Source organism: Exophiala spinifera (genome assembly GCF_000836115.1).
Source record: "Exophiala spinifera strain CBS 89968 unplaced genomic scaffold supercont1.6, whole genome shotgun sequence".
Taxonomy (NCBI): Eukaryota; Fungi; Ascomycota; class Eurotiomycetes; order Chaetothyriales; family Herpotrichiellaceae; genus Exophiala; species Exophiala spinifera.
In genome coordinates, this window is record NW_015622518.1 from 939759 (window position 1) to 962656 (window position 22898).

The following is a 22898-nucleotide window of genomic DNA, read 5'->3' on the forward strand; positions in this document are numbered from 1 at the left end:
CTTCCATCTGTCTCATCTCCTCATAATTGGCTTTTGGTCAAGCAACAAACAAAACCCAAGCATGGCCAACAGGATCCGCTCTGCCAGAGTGACGGGTCTTGGGCTCAGGTCAATCCGCACCAAGCCAACATGTGGATCGTGACCTTGATTCTCCTTAACACTTTCGCTTGCCACTATCTAAGGATACTTCAATGCCAAGAGCAAAGCCCGGGTGCTTGTTGGCGTTGTTTGAACTGCCTCAGGGATGATGTGTTCACGCGGCCATCATCCTGACTTTGTCGTCAGCAGAACACGACACGCCAGCAGATGAATGGCAACTGGGCTTTTCTTGTCTTTTCCGGCAGCTACGCCTCAGTGCATGACCCTGTCCAAGCCCAGAAATTGTCAGCAAGCTACTGTAAGTACTCCGTCCTCCGTACCCGTGATGGCTAATCCAACAGCACTAAAGACAAACGCTCAACTCCCGTACAGCACGTACGAGTATTATCTCAAGGCCACCAGAAGCTCACGTTCCTAACGTTCCTAAGCAAATAACTGAGCATTATTGTTTCAACCCGAGAAACCCACTGGTATTGGACTCTTTACAATGACCTCCAGCAGGGAAGACAGCGGTCATCTTCCCCCTTCTCTCCGCCGTGCAGGTATAGCGTACAGTATCTCATTCAAATGCCCCCATGTCAAACACCCCCATGATACCGTCTTTGCCACCGTTCTTCTCAATCATTGCCTCGAAACCTTCAATACGAGTGACCATAGCATACGGTTTGATGGTCTTTTCCTTCTCGACGGTCCCCTTGAAACACTTCCTCCACCCGGGTCGCGGATACTCCCTTACCACATTCTCGATCGTTTTTCTATTCACCAGTTCGGCCCCGGCACCAATGTTGTCCAGCAGCGTGCCTAGATGGATCAACCTGGTCATCAAAGTAAGGCTGCCTTTATCCTGAACATCTTGATGGCGGATAATGGCCTCGGCCACGCTCTCGGCTTGTTCACGCGGCGCTACTCCCGCGTTCTGGTTCTGTTCTCCCGTCGCCGTCGTCGTCGTCGTCGTCGTCGTCGTCAGACTGGGGTCCTGCAGAATGTCCAAAGCGTGGACGCCGGCCCAAAACTCGTAGCTCAATCTTGTGGAACTGAGGAATTCCTCCGCGGTTCCAATGTCATGGAGCATGGCGGTGAGAAACCACGTCTCCTCCAGCGCCGAGCCAGGATGTAGTTCAAAGTCTGGGAAACACTGCCTCGCGATGGCGCAGCCGTAGCTATACACGCGGAGACTGTGTCGGTACGTATCGGCGTCGAGCTTCGACTTCACGTAACTGTCGACGCGCGACGCCAGTGCCGTGCGTGGGATGGCCAGCGACGAAATGTCCACCGGCTCCGGGTTCGTCGTCGCCGGCTTAGTCTTGGTTTGATCCGCCGGCAAGGCCGTCAGCCCATAGAGTTTCGTGGTATCCGCAAAAGACATTGTTTGACGAAATGAACGCGAAGTTCTGAGGAGCCTATACGTCGGTCTTGATGGAGTAACGTGTTTTTTCGGAATGTGGTATTGGCTGGTCCGAGTCGTCTTTCGGCGGTGAGGGATTAGGAGTCTGTTGCGAAGGGCTGTGCTTGTCGTACTCGTAGTCGTTCGTGCTCTTTCGTACCTTGCTGGTTCCTAATTCTGATTAGTATGGTCCCGCAGGTATGGGTGAGATACCTACTCCAAGGTCCAAGGCAGATCTGATTACACTACCTGGACTAGCAGTGGTATTGTACAGTAGTAGCTGATGAGATCAGGATACAGTAAAGATCTTAGGATGGGCTCGGGGGGGGGAGGATAGTATGATGTGTTATGTATGGACGATATGTCACGATCGAGAAGTGAGATCACAGTCAGGAAGGTGTCATGAAATGCTGATATATATACCCCTTCTATACCTCATCCACACCCACCGAGAGTCGGGTATGCAATGTATGTAGAAGCCTAGGAGATACCTGGGATATCCCGTACATGCCACCTACCTACCTTAACCTAACAAGGTAGTTCATCCCATCGAATGCTTTTGATCTCGCCTGACTTTTTCCTAACTTGGGTTCTGCTTTCAAACACCCGCCTCCCCCAAAAAGAAATAAAAGAAGGGCGGCCTTCAAATGCCGGAACGAATGTCAACTTCAAGGCGCCGCGGAAAAAAAAAAGGGTCAGGGTCTCTCCCTTCTGATTGGAGTCAGCAAGCGAAAAACCTCACTGCACCACGTCAATTCTCCTTCTCTCATGTAATCAACCATTCCAATCCCCGGATGACTAACGACGGCAAAACACACCACCACCACCAACTCAATCCTGTGGTCCGCCTTGTCCTTGACGACCCCCTTGACCGTTGTTTAAAAGACATAGAAAACATACTGTACGCACGTAATACAGTCAAAAGCGGAATTCGGAAACGACGGCGCGTAAGCTGGGACAGTTTGTACAATACAAATCTCGAGGTAACCTTAAATCTTTAACAAACAACCCCCCCCCCACACAGCGAGGCAGATTTCCCTTCGGCTCACTAGGATGCCGTGAGATGCGCCTTGCGTTTGACTGATTACCAAGGTACCTACCTCAGTATGATTGACCTACCAGGATTAACCTACCAGGTAATACTCCCGTGCCTGTGAGACGTCTGCTGAACGAAACTGCCAATACTCTGCGATGGACATCGGTACCCCCGGTAGATGATCCATTGCTGACGATGAATACCTGGCTCCGACTAACTGAGATTGGTACCATCAAAAGTCCTGGTTTCTCCTTACAGGTATTTCTTGATCAATCGACAAAGAGAGGGCAAACATAAACGCTCGCATGAATGCGTGTTGTGCTACACATTATCTCCCATCATGCTGGGACCATCTCGACACGCCCAGCACATAGTGGCAGGCATCATGTTGACTTTTCCATCCATTCATCATGCTTAGTGATACGCTGCTCTAGTAGACACCAATGATCATTCACACGGAGGCCCCAAGAGTTGGAAGTCCTATTCTCCTTCGTGAACCCTCCACCTCAATCCATGGCCTCAAGATCCAAATCATCTTGCTCCTTCCAACTGACCTTCCAGATATCACTGTTTCCTTTGTCCGTTTTCATCTTCTTCGCTTTTGGTCCGCTCTGCTCAGTGGCTTGCAAAAGAGCTGCACTGTCGACAGCAAATGCTCTTACCAATTCCTGCATCCGTTTTCCCTCGACAAAAGCACTTGTCAAGGTCGGAGTCTCAGCAACTCGCTGTGCAAGCTCCATACACTCAACCAACCACGCCCGTGAGATGAAGTGTCCTGCAAAGTACAATGCACTGTTGTACGCCAGGATCACTTCGGGAACATAGTGGTTACGAATAGCAGTCAGATGTACGCCCTCTTGCTCATCTTGAGGGCGGCAAAGGAATTCGTTGTCCAAAATGGGTATAATTGTGGAACGCACATCATCGAGTGCTTTCTTCAGGTCACGCTTGTATGTCCTCAGTAGTGATGGGTTCGATCGATTTCTGCAAGAAGTCAGTATTTGGATTCTCCCAACGTTCTTCTTCACTTACGATTCGAGATTGTCAGCCGTTTCTTGGAAGATGTCCAAAGAATCAATAGCCATGGTGAGCTGTTCCAATTGTCGCCAAGTCAAAGATTTATAAGCCAAAGTCTCGCGGTCATTGCCAGGTCTTGTTAGTGGGTGCTCAACAGCTGGGTCTCTTCTTCGACGGGTGGGACTGATCGGCTGGACTCTATCATCATCCATTTCATCCTCCTCCGTGTAGTCAGGCTGGGCAGGTGGTTCACCGTTGGCAAAGATGAGATTCATCTTGACCGCGGCAAGAGATACTTCGGACAAGCTGACTCTATCGATCATTTGGCGAAGCGCGACAAAATTTCCCTCCGCGAGGAAAGTCTTGTACAAAACACCAAAAGCCCAAGCCGCGCTCCCCCAATTCTCAGCATCGATATACCGGAACCATTCAACACTTCGCAATGCCTTTTCGTCCGCATCCGTGACGGGACCAGTCATCAGTGACTGTTTGACTCTCAAAGCTGCGAATTTAGCAGTTCCTCCTCCAACGGTAATCCTAGGCGGATGGTACTCAGGTATATTCTGTAGCTTTTGAATATCGGCAAAGTTCGCCAGAGAAAAGATGCCGTAGATCACTTCAGCAACGTTGATGTTCTCATGCTTCATTAATTTGACCATGGTGTCCCGCTCTTTGGAGTTTGTCACGTTGATAAGAACCGTGCCCAAGACATGTTGCGCACGATCAGGCGACAGTTTTGCGGCGTAGGTTGGTATTAGTTGATACCTACCAATGCTTTGCAGGAAGCTGATATACATGGCGATGTTGTTCTCCATCACGTACAAATGCTCTTCGTAGGCGGCGTCGAGAAACCCCAGCGCTTTCAAGACCAGCTGGAGGTGCACCACCATCCTCACGGCGTCGTGATCTTGTGCATTGAGTTGGGAAATCTCGTCGCCGTGGTCTTTATTAGCCTCGATGAGATCGTCACCTTGGCCAAAGGCATGGGCCACATAAGCAACGGCTTGTCCCATGTTTACGAAGAAGTTTTCGTAGTCCTTGGACATGACGGCCATCTGTAACAATCTATGCGGCAGGTGAGACTCTTCTTTCATAGATGTATCGGAGAAGGCCTTCGTCGTATGGAGTCGGACTTGATCTGTGGAGGGAGGCTGAGGTCGGAACTCATTTGGACCTTGTCCAGCAATTTTCTTTCGATACGCCTTGACATAGGTTTCATATCTGTCCATCAGAAGAGCATTGAAAAGTGCAAATAGCTGGTCGTCGATGTTCTGCGCAGCTGAGTTGGTTGCCTCGTTGTCCCCACAGAGTATTCCGTAAACGGCCTTTTGATATTTATCGACGACGCCAGGATTGTGGGCAAGAGCCCTACACCGTTCGAGCCATTCTGTATTCGTGGCAAGGTTCAATATGCGAAGCCACGGTGATTCTGCCATTTCAGGTGGGCTCGATCCACAACCTCGAAGGATTTCATATCTCCATACTTCTTTCCGCTCTGCCCACCATGAGTGAATTTCAGCGGCAGTTTGACCACGGCGCAACATTTCCCAACACGTTTGCCACGCCGCTTCTTCGTGATATTCGTCCTGTTCTTGGAGGACAGCTGACTCTCGGGTTCTCGAGTCAGGATCTAATTGCGCGACTAAAGGTTTGCGATCGACATTGCGGACATGAGTACGGTTCAGGCCAGGATTCGATGGTTCCAACGGCTTTGACCAAACTCTCGTTCGCTTCTGTTGTTTTATAGCGGTTTGTGTGTAGATGGGTCCAGCACTCCAAACGCCCTCGCCGCGTTCTGACTTCTCGGCTAAATCGCGTAGGAGATCATCAATAGGTGCAGCCGATCCTGCAGCTCTCTCCTGTAGCCAGCTCAAGATGCATTCATATTCCTGGGCAACAGCATCCGAGTCTAGGAAAGCCGCCCATAGTTCAACATTGTCCGAGTATCTGTGCAGTCCACCTAATCTTGAGTCTTGAGCAATCTGTGCATTGTTGGTGGTTTCCGGGGAGCTGCATGCTAGCAGATTTCGAACAAGGACCCAGAGATCGTTCTCGAGTTGGATCTTTTGGATCTGTGCAACAGACTCGTTGGCGGGTGTCTTCTGTCTTCGATTATCGGCAATCTTGCTGAAGCGCTCTAAAAGTATGAGAGCGTCCTCCCAAAGAGATTGATCGGTTGGCGCTCGATTGACAACGAATTTATCCAGGGCTTTTGCAAAATCTTCCGCCTGTTTGCTGACGCGATCGGCTGTGTCCTGTAGTGGTCGAAGGATGTCTTGGGCCGAGGACTGGTAGGGAGATTGAGCGTCTTGGACGTTAATTAGCATTTTGTGGTCTTCTGAAATGGAGGTTCGTTCTGGCAATATTGTAGGTTGCTAAGGGTAGTCACACCTTCTTCATGATCAAATTCATTCGCCATGTCCTCGTCTTCATGGTCACTGGGGGGCGGTGAGTCGGGCTGTCTAGGGGGGAACTATATTGAAGTCAACGGCAGTAACAGGACAGCTCGAAACTCAGACGTCTTACCTCTGGGCCTCTCCCATGGACCGAGGACCGCGTGGTCGGTGCCATTGTCCGGAATGATATGTACCCACGGGAACTTGTGCACAGGATCGTTCTCGACTGGATTTTTGACCCTGCTCTATCCTGGCCTTGTTGTACTCCGTAGCAACTTTCTGAACAATAAACCGCGACACTGGGTACGCGCAGGCGCTAGTCTCAAAGAGGACTGGCGTCTTTTCAGAGCCTTTTCACTGATCTTCGGCCATCAATTCTTCGCCTTCTTCTTTTCCTTTCATCAATGTCATACAGGTAGTCATTAGAGTCTCGGAACAGACCTTTCTTTTCTCAGTGGTTGTTCAGATCCTACAAGGGTCTCTTGCGTGCTCGCGATTGCCTCAGAGCATAGTTTTGCATTCGCTGTTCAGCTGACCAGACCTCATCTTGAAGGGACGATGGTTCAGGTAGAAAAAATCGATATGCTACACATTATCATTGTTTTCCATGCCATGGCAACCTCTCATCTATAAAAATGGGATTTTATCTGGCTAGTAATTGGGAGAAGCTGAAGACCGGGTCACTGCGGTTGTCCTCGCTGCTCCAGCTTCAACTTCAGCAGCTTGGGCTTAGGACAGGAGACTGTGCTGGCGTCCTCGCCTTGTTGCTTATAGAAGGCATTGCAACATTCATACAACGCATCGACCGCCGACTGGCATTTTTCCTCCTTGTAGTTATTCTTCTGCAAACAATCTGTTGGCAGGACCGTTAATTTGTTGATGGTCAAAACAGAAAAATACAAATGCTTACCCTGAATCGCACACTACGGGGACTGTCGGTCAATACTGGGACACGAAAACCGACCGCCAGGGTCTACTTGTGCACTTACAGCTCGAGGATGACAAGGAGGATTCGTCTTTAGATCAGCCTCCAACTTGCCCTGCGTCACTGATCAGTATGTTACTCGACTGACGTGAGTGAATCGGATGGATTTCCTACTGACCATGGCGATTGTGGTAATCCACTACTTTCGATCAAGTATGTCGAGTGGACAAAGCCCCCTTGCGAACAATGTCAGGGAAACATGAAGAATGTTTGGGTTGATCAAACAGATATGCACTCGAGGATGAATACCTGGCAACTAGATGATAGTGACGTATTGGGCTGCTTGGAATATTATATTCGGGTTATTCTCCGCCTGTGCGCTTCGCGGCGAGATTCTGATGAAAAGGCCATCTAGAGCCCGCTACGCACAAAAGACCATGCTTCCGGCCTTGACTTCGTAACAACACTTACGAAACGACACTGCAGAAGTATCTATTTCCAGCTGACCTCTGATGTCACGAAGCAGTTTTGCGTCCTTGACAGAAACGAGCGTAGGTATTTCACGAGCCAATCGTGGGACGATTTACTACGCAATGGGTACTGACTGAAGTTGCTATTGTTCTTTCATTCGATTAAGATTGACGCTCAAGACTAAAGAAGTTGAGAATTGCGCCATGCCTGCCTGCTTGACACTAACATCATTCCTGTTCATAGTCCCTGTCTTTAACTCCTGCTAGACTGTACTTCACTCGGGAGAAGTAAGAAGGGGATGCTGTGGCTACACAAAACCAATTGGTATCCTTCCTGGGACCCTGCAACATAATGCATCCATCTCAACGGGACATGTCCTTCACGGACTCGGCTTGGTGCATTTACACCTCCTCTTCCAAGGGGGCTTCCTCCTCACCATATTCTTCCTCGCCCTCCGAGATGCTGGCGTCTTGGTACTGTTGGTATTCGGAGACAAGGTCGTTCATGTTGGATTCGGCTTCGGTGAATTCCATCTCATCCATACCCTCACCAGTGTACCAATGCAAGAAAGCCTTTCGTCGGAACATGGCAGTGAACTGGTCACCGACACGCTTGAACAGTTCTTGAATAGAGGTAGAGTTACCAACGAAGGTCGAGGACATCTTCAGGCCACGAGGGGGGATGGAGCAGAGAGCGGTCTGGACGTTGTTGGGGATCCATTCGACAAAGTAGCTGTTGTTCTTGCTCTGGACATTGCGCATCTGGTCCTCAACCTCCTTCATGCTGACCTTGCCACGGAAGATAGCGGAACAGGTCAGGTAGCGGCCGTTTCTGAAGTCGGAAGCAGCCATCATGTTCTTGGGGTCGAACATCTGTTGGGTAAGTTCAGGCACGCTCACGGCGCGGAACGAGTATGCACCACGGCTGGTCAAAGGAGCGAAACCGACCATGAAGAAGTGGAGACGAGGGAAAGGAACCATGTTGACAGCGAGTTTTCGGAGGTCAGAGTTGAGTTGACCAGGGAATCGCAGGCATGTGGTGACACCCGACATGACCGCAGAGACAAGGTGGTTCAGGTCACCGTACGAAGGGTTGGATAGCTTCAAGGTGCGCATGCAAATGTCGTACAGAGCCTACTTTGGTCAGCTAAGACAATCACGAAGAGATGGCCTGAAGAACTTACCTCGTTGTCAATGCAGAAGGTCTCGTCCGAGTTCTCAACCAGTTGATGGACGGAGAGAGTGGCGTTGTATGGTTCGACGACAGTGTCCGAGACCTTTGGGGATGGGACGACGGAGAAGGTAGCCATCATGCGATCTGGGAATTCCTCACGGATCTTGGAGATCAATAAAGTACCCATACCGGCACCGGTACCACCACCGAGAGAGTGGGTGATCTGAAAACCTTGGAGGCAGTCGCAGCTCTCGGCTTCACGTCGCACGACATCGAGAACTTGGTCAACAAGTTCAGCACCTTCGGTGTAGTGACCCTTTGCCCAGTTGTTTCCTGAGTTATAAGGTTATTTTTGCAGGTCTTTTGAAAGTGTCCCAATCCGTGGCTTACCAGCACCGCTTTGCCCAAAGACAAAGTTGTCAGGGCGGAAAAGCTGACCAAATGGACCAGCGCGGACTGCATCCATGGTTCCAGGTTCGAGATCGACGAGGACGGCACGTGGAACATATTTGTTTCCGGATGCCTGAGGTGGAAATCAGCATTGAGAGCTTCACGAGTGTGCTCTCTAGGATAATTACCTCGTTGAAGTAGACGTTCATACGTTCAAGTTGGAGGTCCGAGGTACCATTGTAGCTAAGCGGTGTCAGTTTTGTGTGCCTCATCGTATCTTTCCGTGTACATACACTCCAGAGCCGTCAAGACCATGTTCTCCCGAGATCTGTTGCCTGTTATCGAGTTAGAGAGGGTGTTCGATCGCGTCGGGTTAACTTCGCACCAGAAGGCAGCACCGATTTGGTTGCCCTAAACCAGGGTGTCAGCTACAAAATGTCCAAAAACATAGATGATGGGAATACATACACATTGGCCAGTCTGCAAGTGAACCTGTATTGATAGACATTGTTAGTTGGTGATTCTGCGAGGCGTAGAGGTGTGGTGGGGTCAAAGCAGGGACATTGTCAAAGGGGTAAACAGGGCGTTAAGACGCGTAGCGCAGCCCCGAAGTCACTCACGATTTCACGCATGTTGACGGTGTCGTGAGCGAAAGAGAAAGCTCAGAGTGAGGTCGAGATGAAGATTCGAGAATAGACGACAGCTCCAGGAAAGACCAAAGCTGAGAGGAGTGCTGAGGGTGAGAGGTGGTAAGGTCGTTGTGGGCAGGCAGGGGGAGAGATTTGGGTGCAGGCAGGTCAATCAACAAACTGAAAACGCCAAGGATCTGCCGGCGCGAGACTACAGCATGTACCTTGAAGGCGGTGAACAACGCGCTATGCCCCAACTGGTCTCCTGGGGTTAAAGCGGCAGGACTCATTTCGCCTAGGCCCCTTTTGGTGACAACAACACTACAACCGACCATGATACTGTGAAGTCGGTCATCCAGCACTTCAGTTATCTTGCCGGCACTGATGATCCTGTGTCCTGACATGCTGTGGTGACGAATTTTCCATTCACAGCAAGCCAACGTCAGGCACAATCCATGCATCCCGAATGCAGCGACATTGGTGCAACCAGAGATCGGCGTCTACGTTCAAATCACAACAGGTAACACGAGGTGTGAGGCTCTCACAACAGCATGGAAGTGCAGAGACGTAAGAAGACAGCTCTTCGTTCGGGCACTGTGATTGCATGTCAGCTTGTTTGTTGCGTGAATTCTTCCTCGACTACCGCTTTCATCTGTGGCATTTCCCACACGAGACTGTCGCACGAACAACGCCTCGCGGACAAGTCTGCTCCCGTGGGCTACCGTTTGAGCAAACCGGTATCCCGTTTGACTTTGAGGGTCTGATATCCAAGGTCCTGTAAGTGGCTCCGGACCGTACTATATCGAGTGCTACGGTCAAGCCTCAAATTTGGCCACCAGTTTCGTTTGCAATGTTCTCGGCCCGTGTCTTTTTGCCTTGCTTTGCTTCGAAACTTTTCCATCAAGTTCTACTTGCGACGCTAAATAGAACAGGCCTTCACATCGACGGAGATCAAGTTCAGTGTCTCCCCCTGTCAACGGCATCACCATGTCAACATGGGTTATCTCGTTCTATGCGGTGGCGTCAGATCATACTCACCCATGTTCGTCGAGAATCAGAAGGGAATTGAAACCATAGCAGACAGACTGAGGCACCATAAGAATATATCTGGCAAAGCGAGAACAGCACCGTCAACACCGCCAAGATAACCGAGATCGTGTTTGAGATATGTTGCCTATCAGCGCTCGACCCTACTGTATCACAGTAACGGAACAATGTCAATAGAGCACTTGTTAGCCTCCACTGTCACCGCTCGGAAGTCCACATCGCCATCAATATCCAGAAGTCATGCACAGGCACCGAGGTGGCTGCATAACGCCTCGACATCCTCCGCGTCGCGAATCGATTCTCTTTCACCACCGAGTCCAAGAGCATCACATCCGACGATCAGCGGCCTTTTGTTTGTTTGTAGGTGCTTTCATATCACCTGGTGACTGTCACCATCCATTGTGAAGTACATCCACGACTCTCCCTTATGCCTTCACACTTCGACGCCCATCACTTTGTGGCTTGACGCTTAATGCAACAAGGATTCCAGTCACCCCCCACGACAAAAGGCAAGTCACTCAGGGAATCGAAGAAGCCTCGCGTTTGTCTTCTTTCTGGATCTGTTGTCTTGTTCATAATGCATTTTCCGGCCTTGTCTTTCTTTTTTTTGCCCTATATGATCGCTTCCTCATCAGCTCGAGATACCTCGCAAGGCTCACCACGGATGTTGCCCACTCACCAATCCACAGTACAACCTCTTCACGTACGAGTACCAGTGCCGGTGCCAGTGCTGGTACCACTTTCAGTGTGCCAGCGTACCAGGGTCCTTTGACATGAACATGGGAAACCGGTTCTCCCATAACCGCCGCACAGGTCGCTCAGGTCGTACAAGAAATAGACGGCGGTGCCGAACCGTCTCTCCTCCTCCTCCTGAACGTCGCGGGCGGTCTGACCGTCGTCGCCGATCACCAGAAGCACCTGACGACGACTACGACGACATTCCACCGCCCGCGCCCTCTCCGCCACCAGCCTACGAAGAATACCCCGTATCTCGCAGTCCGCCGCCTCCGGTTGTGCCGCGGCGGCGCACCGACGGTGGCAGAACCACCGCACCAGAACCAGAAGCAGGGTACGACAGATACACAAGCCGCCGACGGTCTCCTTCGCCCTCGCCCTTCCGGGCCAGTGGGCCACGACGCGTGTACCTTCCACGTCCGTATGCGTACACACCCGACGACTTCGAGGACTTTATGACGCGTGGACGCGATCCGGTAGACGATCCACCACCACTGTCTGGACGACGACCGCGGAGGCGACCAGACGTGGCTGAGCCCGAGTTTTTGGACCTTGGCATTCCCTCCTACCACGCTCCTGAACCCAGAGAGGACGCTTCCAGGTACGGATATAGATATGGCTATACGGGGACGTATTCTGCCCGCCGTGCAGCCCCGGACCCAAACTCGGACCCAAACGTATGGTACGATCGGCCCGACTGTAACGGATTCCGACCCGCGCGCACGTTCGATACCGGTTTCGCCGCGGGTCCGACGTCGTCCGCGTATCTTCGAAACAGTGGCATCTACGAGCACAGTGACAGGAGACGCGTCTACGTGGACCCGTCTTGGCCTGGATCTGGATCTGGATCTGGTTTTGGAAACGGCGGCGGCGGCGGTAGCAGTGGTAGGTCGACGAATCGATACCGAGATAGAAGTTCAGGATACTTCCGATTCTCACGGCGGTAGCTACTTGATAGTATCTATGGTATTGTTCTTAATCATCTTGGGGGGTCGTAAAATAGTCATCATCATTTCTTTGGCTTCGGCCATACCGAAGCCATAGCCATAGCCACAATACCCACCACGCATCCATCTGAACAAGTCGAACTCGAGAAAGCTATCTAGATAATCGTGACATCGTAGCCAGAAATGAATAATAATCATGGCTGGAAAAGTGCAAACCTGGAATTTAGAACCCTAACAAAAAACAAAAACAAAAAAGATCTCTAGGCAATCTCCCCCGGAAATGCTAGTATGCAATCATGTCTCAACAACTCTCGCTTTCTTGCTTTCATGTTGTATGTGATGAAAAAAGGTCGTGGCAGGTCTTCGTTAAGCTAACAGAAGTTCTGATATCGAAACACCAGAAACAGAAGCTTTCAAAGGTCGTAAAAGTCATGCCCCTTCGTCAATATGGTGGATAGTGTCCACCTGGAGGAGGTACACCTATTGGCGGAGGAGGGAAGCCTGTTGAAGGGGTAGGTCCCGGTGGAGCAGGGGGAGGAGCCGCATACTGTACTGCTGTTTGCGACATGGCTCCGTACGGGTTGTCGTCTGTATAGTGAACTTCAGATGTCGACGCGAAAGGAGCATGTGCTCCGTTCGGATGGTACACCTCCTGACTGTACGTGTTGAGATTCGGCATGCTCCCAGTATAATTGCTGTTGACATAATCGTTTGTCGCAAGCATACTCATCTTCCGTCTCCTTGCCTCCCGTTTCCTGGCGTGCCGTTCGATCTTTTCCTCCTCCTCCCTCCTCTGACGATTGAACTCTTGCGTCTCCTTCCACTCACTATAGGCGCCCTTGAGGCCCAGCGCTGCAATACCAATACTGGCAGCGTCTTGAAGCCTTGCCTTGTTCTTCTCGCGCCTCGCCTCCTCTCTACTGATGTCACCTTCTCTCAGTGCCTTTCGCCGCGCTTCTCTCTTCTCCATACTCTGGTAGACGTTGTGGGCGGCATGGATGGTTGCTACGGTGGCCAGGCCTCCGGTGAGCAACATCTTCTTTTTGCCCTTCTTCAGCCTTTTCTCATCTTCGGAACTGGAGCCGAGGTCAGAATCGGTGTCTGTGTCTGGATCACCAGTATGACGCGGTCCGTAATCCAGCTCATAACCAGGAGGATGCCCTCGGGGCAGGCTCATGGAACGGAGACGGTCACGCGGATGATTTTGTTGGGGTTGAGTGGTACCTACATCTCTGGAATCATTATAATATCCTCCATTTCGACTCGATCGTCCATCATCATAGTAGTCATCATAGTGTCGCGAGGAAGAGCGTCGTTCAGGATCTACCTTGTCGGCGGCATCCTTCAGGCCGAGTGCTGCGAGTCCTTTGGCAGCAACCCGAGACACGCTGCGGCTCCTCTTCTGACGCGGAGGGCTGTCATAGCGGCTGTCGTAAGACGAGTCTCGAGAGCGAGCCCGACCGCGAGAGCGAGATCGTACGGAATCATACACCTTCTTCGCGGTGGCCGCCACGACGCCCCCAGCAGCTAGATCTCCGATCCCACCTCGAGATCGGCTCCGACCACGCGAGTCAGGGCTGCCACCCCTGCCACGAGACTTGGAGCGGGCACCGTTGATGATGCGGTTGGTGGCTAGACCGGCGATGGCGGATCCCACAATGTCACGCTTGTTGTGGTGATGAGGATCGTCTTTGTTGGAGATCAAGCCGTCGACACCTCCAGCCGCGAGGGCAGCAGTCAAGACTCGTTTGCCCTTGTTGCCACCCCAGCCGCCTGGTTCTTTGCGAGAACGGAAGGCCTCGCTGGCCCCGGCTAAGACGGCTGCTTTGATGGCCTGAGAATACTGCTCGTTCTTGCTTGCTTTGCCGCGACTCTTACTTCGATGTCTGGACGTTTCGGATGACGAACGTCGGCGGCCACCTGCTCTGCTTCGACTACGGTGGCGACTGCGATCGCTATCCCTATCTCGTGATCGGTCACGACTCTTGCCGAGGACTGCTCCTGCAAGACCACCAAGGCCGAGAGAGCCTAGTACCTCTTCGGTTGTAGACTTTCTGCGCTCTTTCTTCTTCTCAGGAGTGCGGCTGCGCGAAGAGTAGGAGTCGTAAGAGTCGTCACGGCGGTGAGAACGATCTAGGACGACATGTCAGAGTCGTTTTAGAGGGACGAGGTATCAGAAAACTCACGTCTGTCATCATGGTCTTTGCCTCTGCGACTACGACCACCGGCGACGGTATATTCATCATCGCGTCTGCGGCGCGAAACATAGGTCGAATCATCGTAGCGATCGTCGTACCAGCGGTCGTCGTCTGACCTGGTGCGAACTGGACGATGGCCGCTCTTGCGCACCGTGGTTTCACGATAATAAGCACTGCCCGGCTCCACGTCTCCTCGCGAGATCTCTTCGACGGAGGAGACACTGTCATCTCGGCGTCTGACGATGCGGGTATCTCTCACGTTCTCGTCGTAGATGGTGCCGCCATCATAATCGTCCCTTCTTGATCGCTCTCGGGTGCTCTTTGCTCTCCTCGGTCTGTTGTCGTCGCCGTAGTATGACATGGTCGATATCGGCTGCGGGGGTTGGGGAGGGGTGGTCCAAGCGAACGGATGAGTTGGCAGTGGCCCAGCGGAAAACCGGAGCCACGGCAGAGGGACGGGTCGTTGCGATGCTTCAACCGCGGTCAGACCAATTCAAGCAGTGGTTAGATGAAGTGGTCAACTGCGGGAGGGAGTGTTAATGAAGACGATAGTATGGAGCGTAGAGGAGGCGATGAAGTCGTGAACACGCTTGGCAAAATTGACGGTCAGGCAGCGAAAGTGGGCGCAGGGAAGAATGAGGCCAAAATGATGTGCCACTGGCGTTCGTGGTGGCTGGTCCAAGTGGTGAGAAGGAGTGCCAGTTGGGCAGTGGTTTCGCCCACTGGGCGACTACGTAATGATCGGGCGCTTCTGCAAGGAGGGGAATTTGCCTGGGAACTACTGTACCCAGTAGGTGACCCAGTCGTCGGGCAGCAGACCAGTTAAAAGGTACCTGCTGATTGACCAAGTGAGATTGTGAGACACTACTGAGTGACCAAAGTGCAAGACAAAAGATCCCACGCTGAGGATGCGGCGGTGGCTGATGAAGGAAGCAAACAGCAGGCTGTGGCTATGCGATGCAGATGAGTCCGAGAACCAGTGCAGGGAGGGAGAGGGAGTTCATCTTTGACCGCCTGTTCACTGCCACGTCGAGAGAGACCAAGAATGAGAGCACAGGTTCATCTTTGATGTATTGTACTGCAAACATCAAAGTATGGCGGTGGTAATGGCGGTGGTGGTGGCCAGTCTCAAAGAAATCCGTGACACGAGTACTTTCTTCGTGGGAGACAGCAAGGCAATAAGGCAACAAGGCACAGACAGCTTCGGATGAGTACTCGTACTTTGACCGGTCAGCCTCGTGGGCCCTCTCCAGGGAATTGGAATGGAATCAAGAGTACTTAAGTACGATTGCCTGGAGCTTGTAGCCTCAAAAGACCAACACTAACTAGGCTGAGATAACCTCCTCTTGTGGCTGTTGGGAGCCAGTGAAGCTTCCTGTACAGACACTATACTTACTGTGCTTGTACTCGTAGCAGTCAAGTTGGCGGGCGGGGACAGGTTCACGGTCCGTACGACATGTCACTTGTCAGAAGGGCCGTACGAAGAAGCCCTGCATCATACTCGTATTGTACCCCTCTTGAGCTCGCATTGTGTGAATTTCGGTGAAAAGTGCCGGGACCCTCGAAAACAGCTCACCGGTGCTGGTCTGCCGTATTTGTACGAGTACATGGACCCTGATGGCAGTGGATCGTCAAGTGCCACACGTGGAAAGAAATTACCGGAAAGAAGGCTTACGGTAGAAACAGTCCCATGGATGTCTCACCGTGGTGAAATATTTGTCCCTCAGGCGAGTCTGGCCACTATCTGCTGCTGAGAAGCTGGCAAGGTGGTCGAAGCTTGGTCTAGACCCCTAGAATATTGTGAGGACGTGGGCACTGCCGGCGAAAAGGTTCGAGGGACCTTGGATCTTTGACCCGGAACCGAGCAAGATCAGAAGTACCTAGTGTCAATGTATTGACCAAGGCGGAACATGGTAACAGTCCATCTAACCTTATGGGGGACCACGAGGCCAGGCATAGGGCAGGATGTTTGTCCCGGACAAGCTAGCAGTCTTGGACACGGCACGTTGGGACGGGAGTTTGAGGTATTGTCAGTGTGGGCTGGACAAGGTTCAGATCAGGGCACGATTTCGGCACGCGAGTTGGGGATGGACGAGAGCGTAATAACAATAACAACAACGATATTGTACTGTAATAGCCGGATGCGGACAGGATGGTTACGAGTACGAGTACTTGGAGGCGGGTGGCGGCAACTTGCGGGCGCTGGCCAAGCTCTGGAAAAAAGCTCGACTTCAGGCGGGGATCGAGAATTGGGCTGCATCGGCGCGTTGCCCATCAAACCCTGATGTCATGAACCCTGTGACGTTGGAGGCTTCTGGGTGGCTTGTGTCGCTACAAAGTACATTACGAGTTACTAGTACAACCAAGGTACAGTAGGCACCTCGTGCTATACAATATCTAACCACAGTAGGTACTTGCGAGGTGCTTAGTAGGTACCTGCCGGACACGAGAAATTACTACTGTACGCGAGGTACATACCAAGCATCACCAAGGTGCCTCTTGTTTCTGCCCAAGTTCTCGCAGGCACAGACCCTCCACCAGGAACTCAGCTGTCACTAGTTAGTACTCCAAGTCGACCCTAAACGAGGTACCTCAGAGCCCATGCGTTTCCTAGCGCCCTCGGAGGGTCTGGCAACAAAGCATGGCCCGCATGGCTGTTTCCCATCAGTCAGCCGTCAGTGCCCATCAAAACGACCCTTCTTTGCTTCTGGATCGTGATCTCGTCGTGTATCGGTCGATCCAACCTTGTCTGAAGTACCTGTTTTCCCAATGCTGATGTTGATCGCTACCCGCCCTGGGCTCACTCATGTTTTTTTACCCTGGAGCGATCGAGAGATCTAGGTACGAGAAGAGCTAAGGAGTACTGTAACAGTCTTTTGAGTACCCGAACATCCGGCTGTACTCCTACACTGAGTGTTCTTTCACTGCTCAGTATTTGTGCTATCCTGATCAATGGACGCAGAGATACATAGTGGTTCTCAATACCCCAGCTGAAGCTATCAAGTAGATACTCGGTGCGAGAAGCTGCCATGACATGGTCACTACTACTGCAGGGTCTGCAAGTGTGGCTGGTGATGAGGAGTCCCCTTTCGGCTTTTCTTCTTGAAAGCTACTGAATTATCTCGATCTCAGCGCATCGGCGATGAAGACGGCCTTGGTAATCTTCCCTGACAGCCCTAATGCTTCCTTGCCCTGGCTCTGACCATTCAGCTCCCCTGCAAACCACCCGTCCATCGTCGTTCCCGCGTTTCCCACGAGACATGCTGGGGACCGGCCTACCAAGACCCAGGGGACCCAGGGGACCGTCGCCTTGATTCTCGAGAACCTCCAGGTGGCTCCAGGGCTAACGAACCTTCTCCATTCCCAAGTCCCCTGTCGGATGCCATTCTGAACATTTCCATCTTCTCGATCCCCCGATCTCATCCCATCCTCGACACGCACCGCATTTTTCCCTCAAAACATGGCATTGTCTCACTCCGCCGTTCCCTCCAGACCCTTTTTCTCTCTTCCAACCACCTCATCTGCCACCCTTACCTCGACCACTGTTCACTTCCACCCTCTCTCTCTATAGAGACTCCAACGGAGACTCCTTCAATCCCTCGATCCTCGTACACTCTTCTCGACTGCTGATCAGTCATCACCTCACTGCTTCGGAATCTACTTCCACGACTCGTCCTGCACTAAGACCTGCATTGCATTCTTGTTCAATCGCTTCGCATCAAGCTCCTTGGAATCAACTCTCCTCTGGCCCGGAGAGCGGAAGGCGCCTGGCCCATCATTCGCACCATACAACGCCCCCTTCACAGTCCTAGTGAACCTTGAGCAGCAGATATCTCCTGGGCCCCTCAGGCGTATGTATTGCGTCAAATCATAAGTCCCAGCGTCCCTGACCGTCCCTCCTGCAGTCGCATCCATCCTCTCATTCTGGGACCAGCGGCCTGTCCGCTGGGCGCAGGAAAGTTGCGTCCAACAATGGAACATCAGACGCAACCTGGAGGAGCACGTATCTTCTCGATCCTAAACGACAACGACTGTCCTTCGTTTGTCATTCGTCATCACGAACCATCTCCTCCCTCCTCCGAAAAGACCTCTCCATTGCTCTCTCCACGACCACGCCTTGAACGGCCTCACCTTGTGCGCCACGCCGGCTACCGCCGCACCTCGTCCTTCTCGTCTTCCACTGCCTCGACCCCTCCTCTCGTACGCCAATCCTCGTCAGAGTCGGGATCGAGCATGGACTCTTCTCCCTCGCCCATCACCCCGGCGTACAACTATGTAGACAACACACTGCTTCCCTATGATCCGCTGTTGCGCCAAGACATGACGGGATACGTCCCGTCTCCGTCGACCATCACTCCGTTTATGGAACAACAACTGATGATCAACCCGAACATGGCCGATCCTCAGTATTCCGGCAAATCACTTGCTATCCCGCCAATTATGCCTCCTCAGTATCCCCTCGTCCCGGGTCCTGTCCACCCTAGCCTGCAGCTGCAGCCTCTTGCGGTTCCCGCGCCAATACCAAACGGCCTTGCACCGCCCGCCACTTCTGCACCTCCATCATCCACCCCATCTGCGACCTCGCCCACCACGACCGGTTCGGCCCCGCCCAAGAAGAACAAATACCCCTGCCCTTACGCTCAGTCACACCACTGCCAGTCTACCTTTACCACCTCGGGTCACGCTGCGCGCCATGGAAAGAAGCACACCGGAGAGAAGGGGGTGCATTGCCCAATCTGCAACAAGGCCTTCACGCGCAAGGACAACATGAAGCAACATGAACGGACCCACAAGGGGTCTCAGTCCGGGACCACCAGCGACGATTCCAGCCGTCGAAGCAAAGCTGCCATGACGAGGGACGCAGTGAAAGCCAAGCAGATCAAGAAGCATGATAGCATGAACTCGGAGGCCAGTCGTCGGTCCAGCCAGATCCATTCGCCTTTGTCCGAGGGAACATCTCTGGCACCTACCGCTGTCGAGACGCCTGTCTTGTCCCACGAGGACACGTCTCTCTACCTCGAGCCTCGTCAAATGCTCATGCCGATTCAAACCATTCCAGAGAGTGTTTCACCCAACTCTCTCTATCCTCCACTGGCCGATGATCCCCTTCTTGGAGCTCCACTCCTTCAACCGCCACTGCTATCCAAAGGTATCGGCAATGGAATGGTACCCAACGGTCTTGTGCCTCCCACTCTGATACGAGGGTTTTCAGACCTAGACACTCTCGCGCAGGCCGCAGAAAGTTTCGATCCTTACTATCAAACTTCTCAAGGCTTGTAATGCTGCTACTAATCAAATCTCCGACGTCCTGCAAAAACGATAATGACGCCACGACATGGGAGGTTTCTTTTTTTGCCAGTTTTCTTGTTCCGGGCTCAGCGCAGGCGTTTTGTCGGTTTGGAGCACACGAAACAAGGAAGTGCTCAATGATATTTTTTTGATGTGAAGAAACACGACTATTTTTTTCGACCGGTGGAGAATTTTTGTTGGTATCATAATCAGGATTGGGAAGATCACCAAAACTTTGCCCTGATCCAATTTTCTACAACCGCCGACACCACTACCGATACATGATACCCGCCGCCACCTTGATGAACTTTTCATGTACTTTATTATGCAAATCGATATAGGAACGGGGGGAAATGACGAAGTACACGACGAAAAGTCGTTGAAGTGCCTTGTCTCGAATACGGAGTCCCCCCTAGCCACCAAAGCAAAGAGGAAGAAACAAATCCCCCAAAAACCACACTTCTTGTGTTGTACTGAAGGGGGATTATAATCAGTTTGGCCAGGTTTTTTCAGAAGTTTCAAAGAGGGAGCTTTATAGTGAAAACTTTTGATTTGCAGAGATAGATGCAACATCTCTAATCTTGATAAACATGCCAACACCAATAAATTAATTTCTCTTGCTTTTGATTTCTGGGAAAACTCCCTGCTCCAGAAGAGTCTGCTGCAAGCGCCTCCCCATGTTCGGGTGTACATTGATTGATTTGTGACAGTACTGTGCTCGAATCGGCCACATGAAAGGGAGCTGAGACCGCTGCATTGAGTGGAGTCGTCGTTGCAGATGGCAGCTTTGGTCCCGAAGCACCCCTTGATATCGTTGTATAATCAGCCGCGTGTCACCTAGCATAGACGCTTGATCTTCGACCAAGGTTCGATGGGCCCATGCACAGAGATAAGGGACGGATGCAAGATCTTCGCGTCCGATCTGTCCGCGATAGTCGAAAGGTTCAGGAAGGAGGGTCTGCGAATGAACAGAGTTGAAGTGGTTCATCGCGTGGTCAAACCCTCTAAGCTGTGGAGCTACTATGTCGCGAAACCGAAGGGCCGCAAGTCTTTGCCAGGACGTCCACAGGAAAGCACACACGACTGTCCATCTTTGACCACTTCCACTGCTCTCGGTGGCTATGTCGATGCTTGTGCCTAGCAAGTGAGCAGTCGAGTTCAGCAGAGGTTCGAGTGGTCCTGGGCCATGTTGACGGGAGAGCTCGGACTGCGCAATGCAGAGAACGACACGGAGAACGATGGTGTCGACGAAATTCACGGCAGCAAACTTGTCCCAGATCGCCTGTGGCGGAGATCCCACGTTCTCGTCCTCCGGCGACGTTGGCAAGAGATATCCTGGTTCGACTCTTCTAGAGGACGGAAGGGCCCCCAAAATCGTGGGCGAGGTGGCGGGAAGCTGTCTCAGTATCTGAATCGCCCTGTGGATGACCTTGGCCCCTTCAAAATGACCTGCCTTCTCACCGTACGGCTTTTTTCGACCGATAGAAAACTGGACTATGCACCTGCTCTTCGGCAGCACGTCCGAGATTTCCTATCCTTTAACTGGCACTGTAGTTCAAGTCGAGCAGTTGAAGATGTGCTTCAAGAGAACTGTATCATCGTATAGATCCAGACACATTTGCCTGATGATTTTTGGGTGAGGAGACCCCCAGTATTTGACTTGAATGATAAGCACAGACAGGTCGAGGTCTCCTGAGCCTGTTCGATTCCCATCTCGCCACACTGCCTTGAGGCGGTCTTCGGCGAATGTAAAGTCAGAAGGGCTCAGCGACATGGCGAAACTATCCTTTGAACGAGGTATAGACAGAGGTCGATGAACGGAGCCGAGCTGCTGGATGGAATGTTACTAAGCCTGCGACCCACCTGAAAGACCCTGTGGGAGCTAAACTAATCAAGGCTTAGACGATTGGAATCAGCCCCTTGGCATGACTAGCGAATGCTTCCAGCGATCAGATCGAAAGCCCTGACTTCGACGTCAACGCACACCACCAACTTCCAACTACCTCCCATGGCAATCAAATCTTGACGACTATCGGCCCAGCGCAGCGTCAATATGCCTACTCTGCGCAAGGCTTGCGTCAATTGTACTAGCTCCAAGCGAAAATGTGTGGTACAGAAACCAAAATGCAGCCGTTGCTCGCAAAAGAACCTAGACTGCGTCTATGACCTTGAACCGCTCAACGCACCAGCTACCGAGTTCGACAAGGTCCGAGCATTTGGCTTCAAGCTCTCAAATTATCATGCTCTGGGGCGGTGTATCATCAAGCGCCTCAAATCCGGAACCGCGGGCATCGATCCGGCGATCTGCTATCCAGGCAGCCAGAACGTAACAGAGATTACAAGGCTAGGGTTTGACACGGTGCCGGAGCTTGTCAGCGCCAGGAGACCTGCATCGTTTGTTCATCCTGGATTACAGGTGCCTGACATCAACAATCACGTCACTGCGCTTATGGAGCGAGGGGCCAGGGGAGTGAACAGTGAGAGCTTCAAATGCCTTATGCAAGTCGATATCAAACTAGTGTCACCGCAAGAGGCTCTTACAGCGGTCCAAGCTCTCCTAGTCCATCTGGCGGCATCGAGTTTTTCGTCGGCTCCGGCGGAACAGGAAGAGGCAGAACTATGCCTCAACATCTTGTCTGAATGGACGCAACACTTGTTCGCCTGCTTCGATGCTGGAATGCCAAAATGCCAATCCCCGTGGCAGGATTGGTTGTTGGGCGAGAGTAAGTCATAGTTTCCATTCTCTGTGCTCATGCTAATTAATGGACAGGTGTGCGACGAACTGTGTTCATGGCCTATACGCTCAACTTGTCAGTGACCGGCTACAAGTATGGCTATTGTCCCAACTGGCTCTTCATGGAGTCCCTGCCATTCGACCACCGGCCGGGGTTGTGGATGGCAGAATCGCCACAAGCGTGGATTGCTTCGGCCCATGCAAGATGTGGCGAAGAAGTCGGTGAACAGTTGAAATCATACCACGAATTTGCTGAAGCCTGCCACGGTCAGACACCCGATTTTGGCGGGGACCCATTTTTAACATTGCTTGCATTTGCCCACAACGGTCTTGGTGGGAACTAAACCGGATATGGTTCTACGACGGACTGCTTCGTGGACGCTAGTCTAGGATGCGTCTTTCATTCAATGCCACTGCTATGCCATTGC

At 52.0% G+C, this 22898-nt stretch overlaps 8 protein-coding genes across 8 annotated transcripts; 3 read left to right on the forward strand and 5 right to left on the reverse strand.

Annotated features, from left to right (window-relative positions):
- Window positions 1-658: 658 nt before the first annotated feature.
- Window positions 659-1465, reverse strand: PV08_08259 (uncharacterized protein; the record flags this gene model as incomplete). Its single annotated transcript, XM_016382585.1, has 1 exon — window positions 659-1465. The coding sequence occupies one exon, from the start codon at window positions 1463-1465 to the stop codon at window positions 659-661; it is 807 nt and encodes a 268-aa protein (XP_016233288.1).
- Window positions 1466-3025: 1560 nt separating this feature from the next.
- Window positions 3026-5863, reverse strand: PV08_08260 (uncharacterized protein; the record flags this gene model as incomplete). Its single annotated transcript, XM_016382586.1, has 2 exons — window positions 3026-3503; window positions 3552-5863. 2 exons carry the CDS (start codon window positions 5861-5863, stop codon window positions 3026-3028), a joined length of 2790 nt encoding a protein of 929 aa, XP_016233289.1.
- Window positions 5864-7729: 1866 nt separating this feature from the next.
- On the reverse strand, window positions 7730-9523 carry PV08_08261 (tubulin beta chain; the record flags this gene model as incomplete). Its single annotated transcript, XM_016382587.1, has 8 exons — window positions 7730-8461; window positions 8512-8834; window positions 8892-9024; window positions 9080-9134; window positions 9185-9219; window positions 9270-9302; window positions 9360-9383; window positions 9512-9523. 8 exons carry the CDS (start codon window positions 9521-9523, stop codon window positions 7730-7732), a joined length of 1347 nt encoding a protein of 448 aa, XP_016233290.1.
- Window positions 9524-11340: 1817 nt separating this feature from the next.
- On the forward strand, window positions 11341-12249 carry PV08_08262 (uncharacterized protein; the record flags this gene model as incomplete). Its single annotated transcript, XM_016382588.1, has 1 exon — window positions 11341-12249. One exon carries the CDS (start codon window positions 11341-11343, stop codon window positions 12247-12249), a length of 909 nt encoding a protein of 302 aa, XP_016233291.1.
- A 442-nt stretch (window positions 12250-12691) lies between these two features.
- Window positions 12692-14808, reverse strand: PV08_08263 (uncharacterized protein; the record flags this gene model as incomplete). Its single annotated transcript, XM_016382589.1, has 2 exons — window positions 12692-14382; window positions 14436-14808. 2 exons carry the CDS (start codon window positions 14806-14808, stop codon window positions 12692-12694), a joined length of 2064 nt encoding a protein of 687 aa, XP_016233292.1.
- A 3611-nt stretch (window positions 14809-18419) lies between these two features.
- On the forward strand, window positions 18420-19727 carry PV08_08264 (uncharacterized protein; the record flags this gene model as incomplete). The annotated part of the gene is made up of 1 exon (XM_016382590.1): window positions 18420-19727. One exon carries the CDS (start codon window positions 18420-18422, stop codon window positions 19725-19727), a length of 1308 nt encoding a protein of 435 aa, XP_016233293.1.
- Window positions 19728-20343: 616 nt separating this feature from the next.
- PV08_08265 (uncharacterized protein) lies at window positions 20344-21510 on the reverse strand (the record flags this gene model as incomplete). Its single annotated transcript, XM_016382591.1, has 2 exons — window positions 20344-21267; window positions 21328-21510. 2 exons carry the CDS (start codon window positions 21508-21510, stop codon window positions 20344-20346), a joined length of 1107 nt encoding a protein of 368 aa, XP_016233294.1.
- Window positions 21511-21789: 279 nt separating this feature from the next.
- PV08_08266 (uncharacterized protein) lies at window positions 21790-22814 on the forward strand (the record flags this gene model as incomplete). Its single annotated transcript, XM_016382592.1, has 2 exons — window positions 21790-22459; window positions 22507-22814. The coding sequence occupies 2 exons, from the start codon at window positions 21790-21792 to the stop codon at window positions 22812-22814; spliced, it is 978 nt and encodes a 325-aa protein (XP_016233295.1).
- Window positions 22815-22898: the final 84 nt, after the last annotated feature.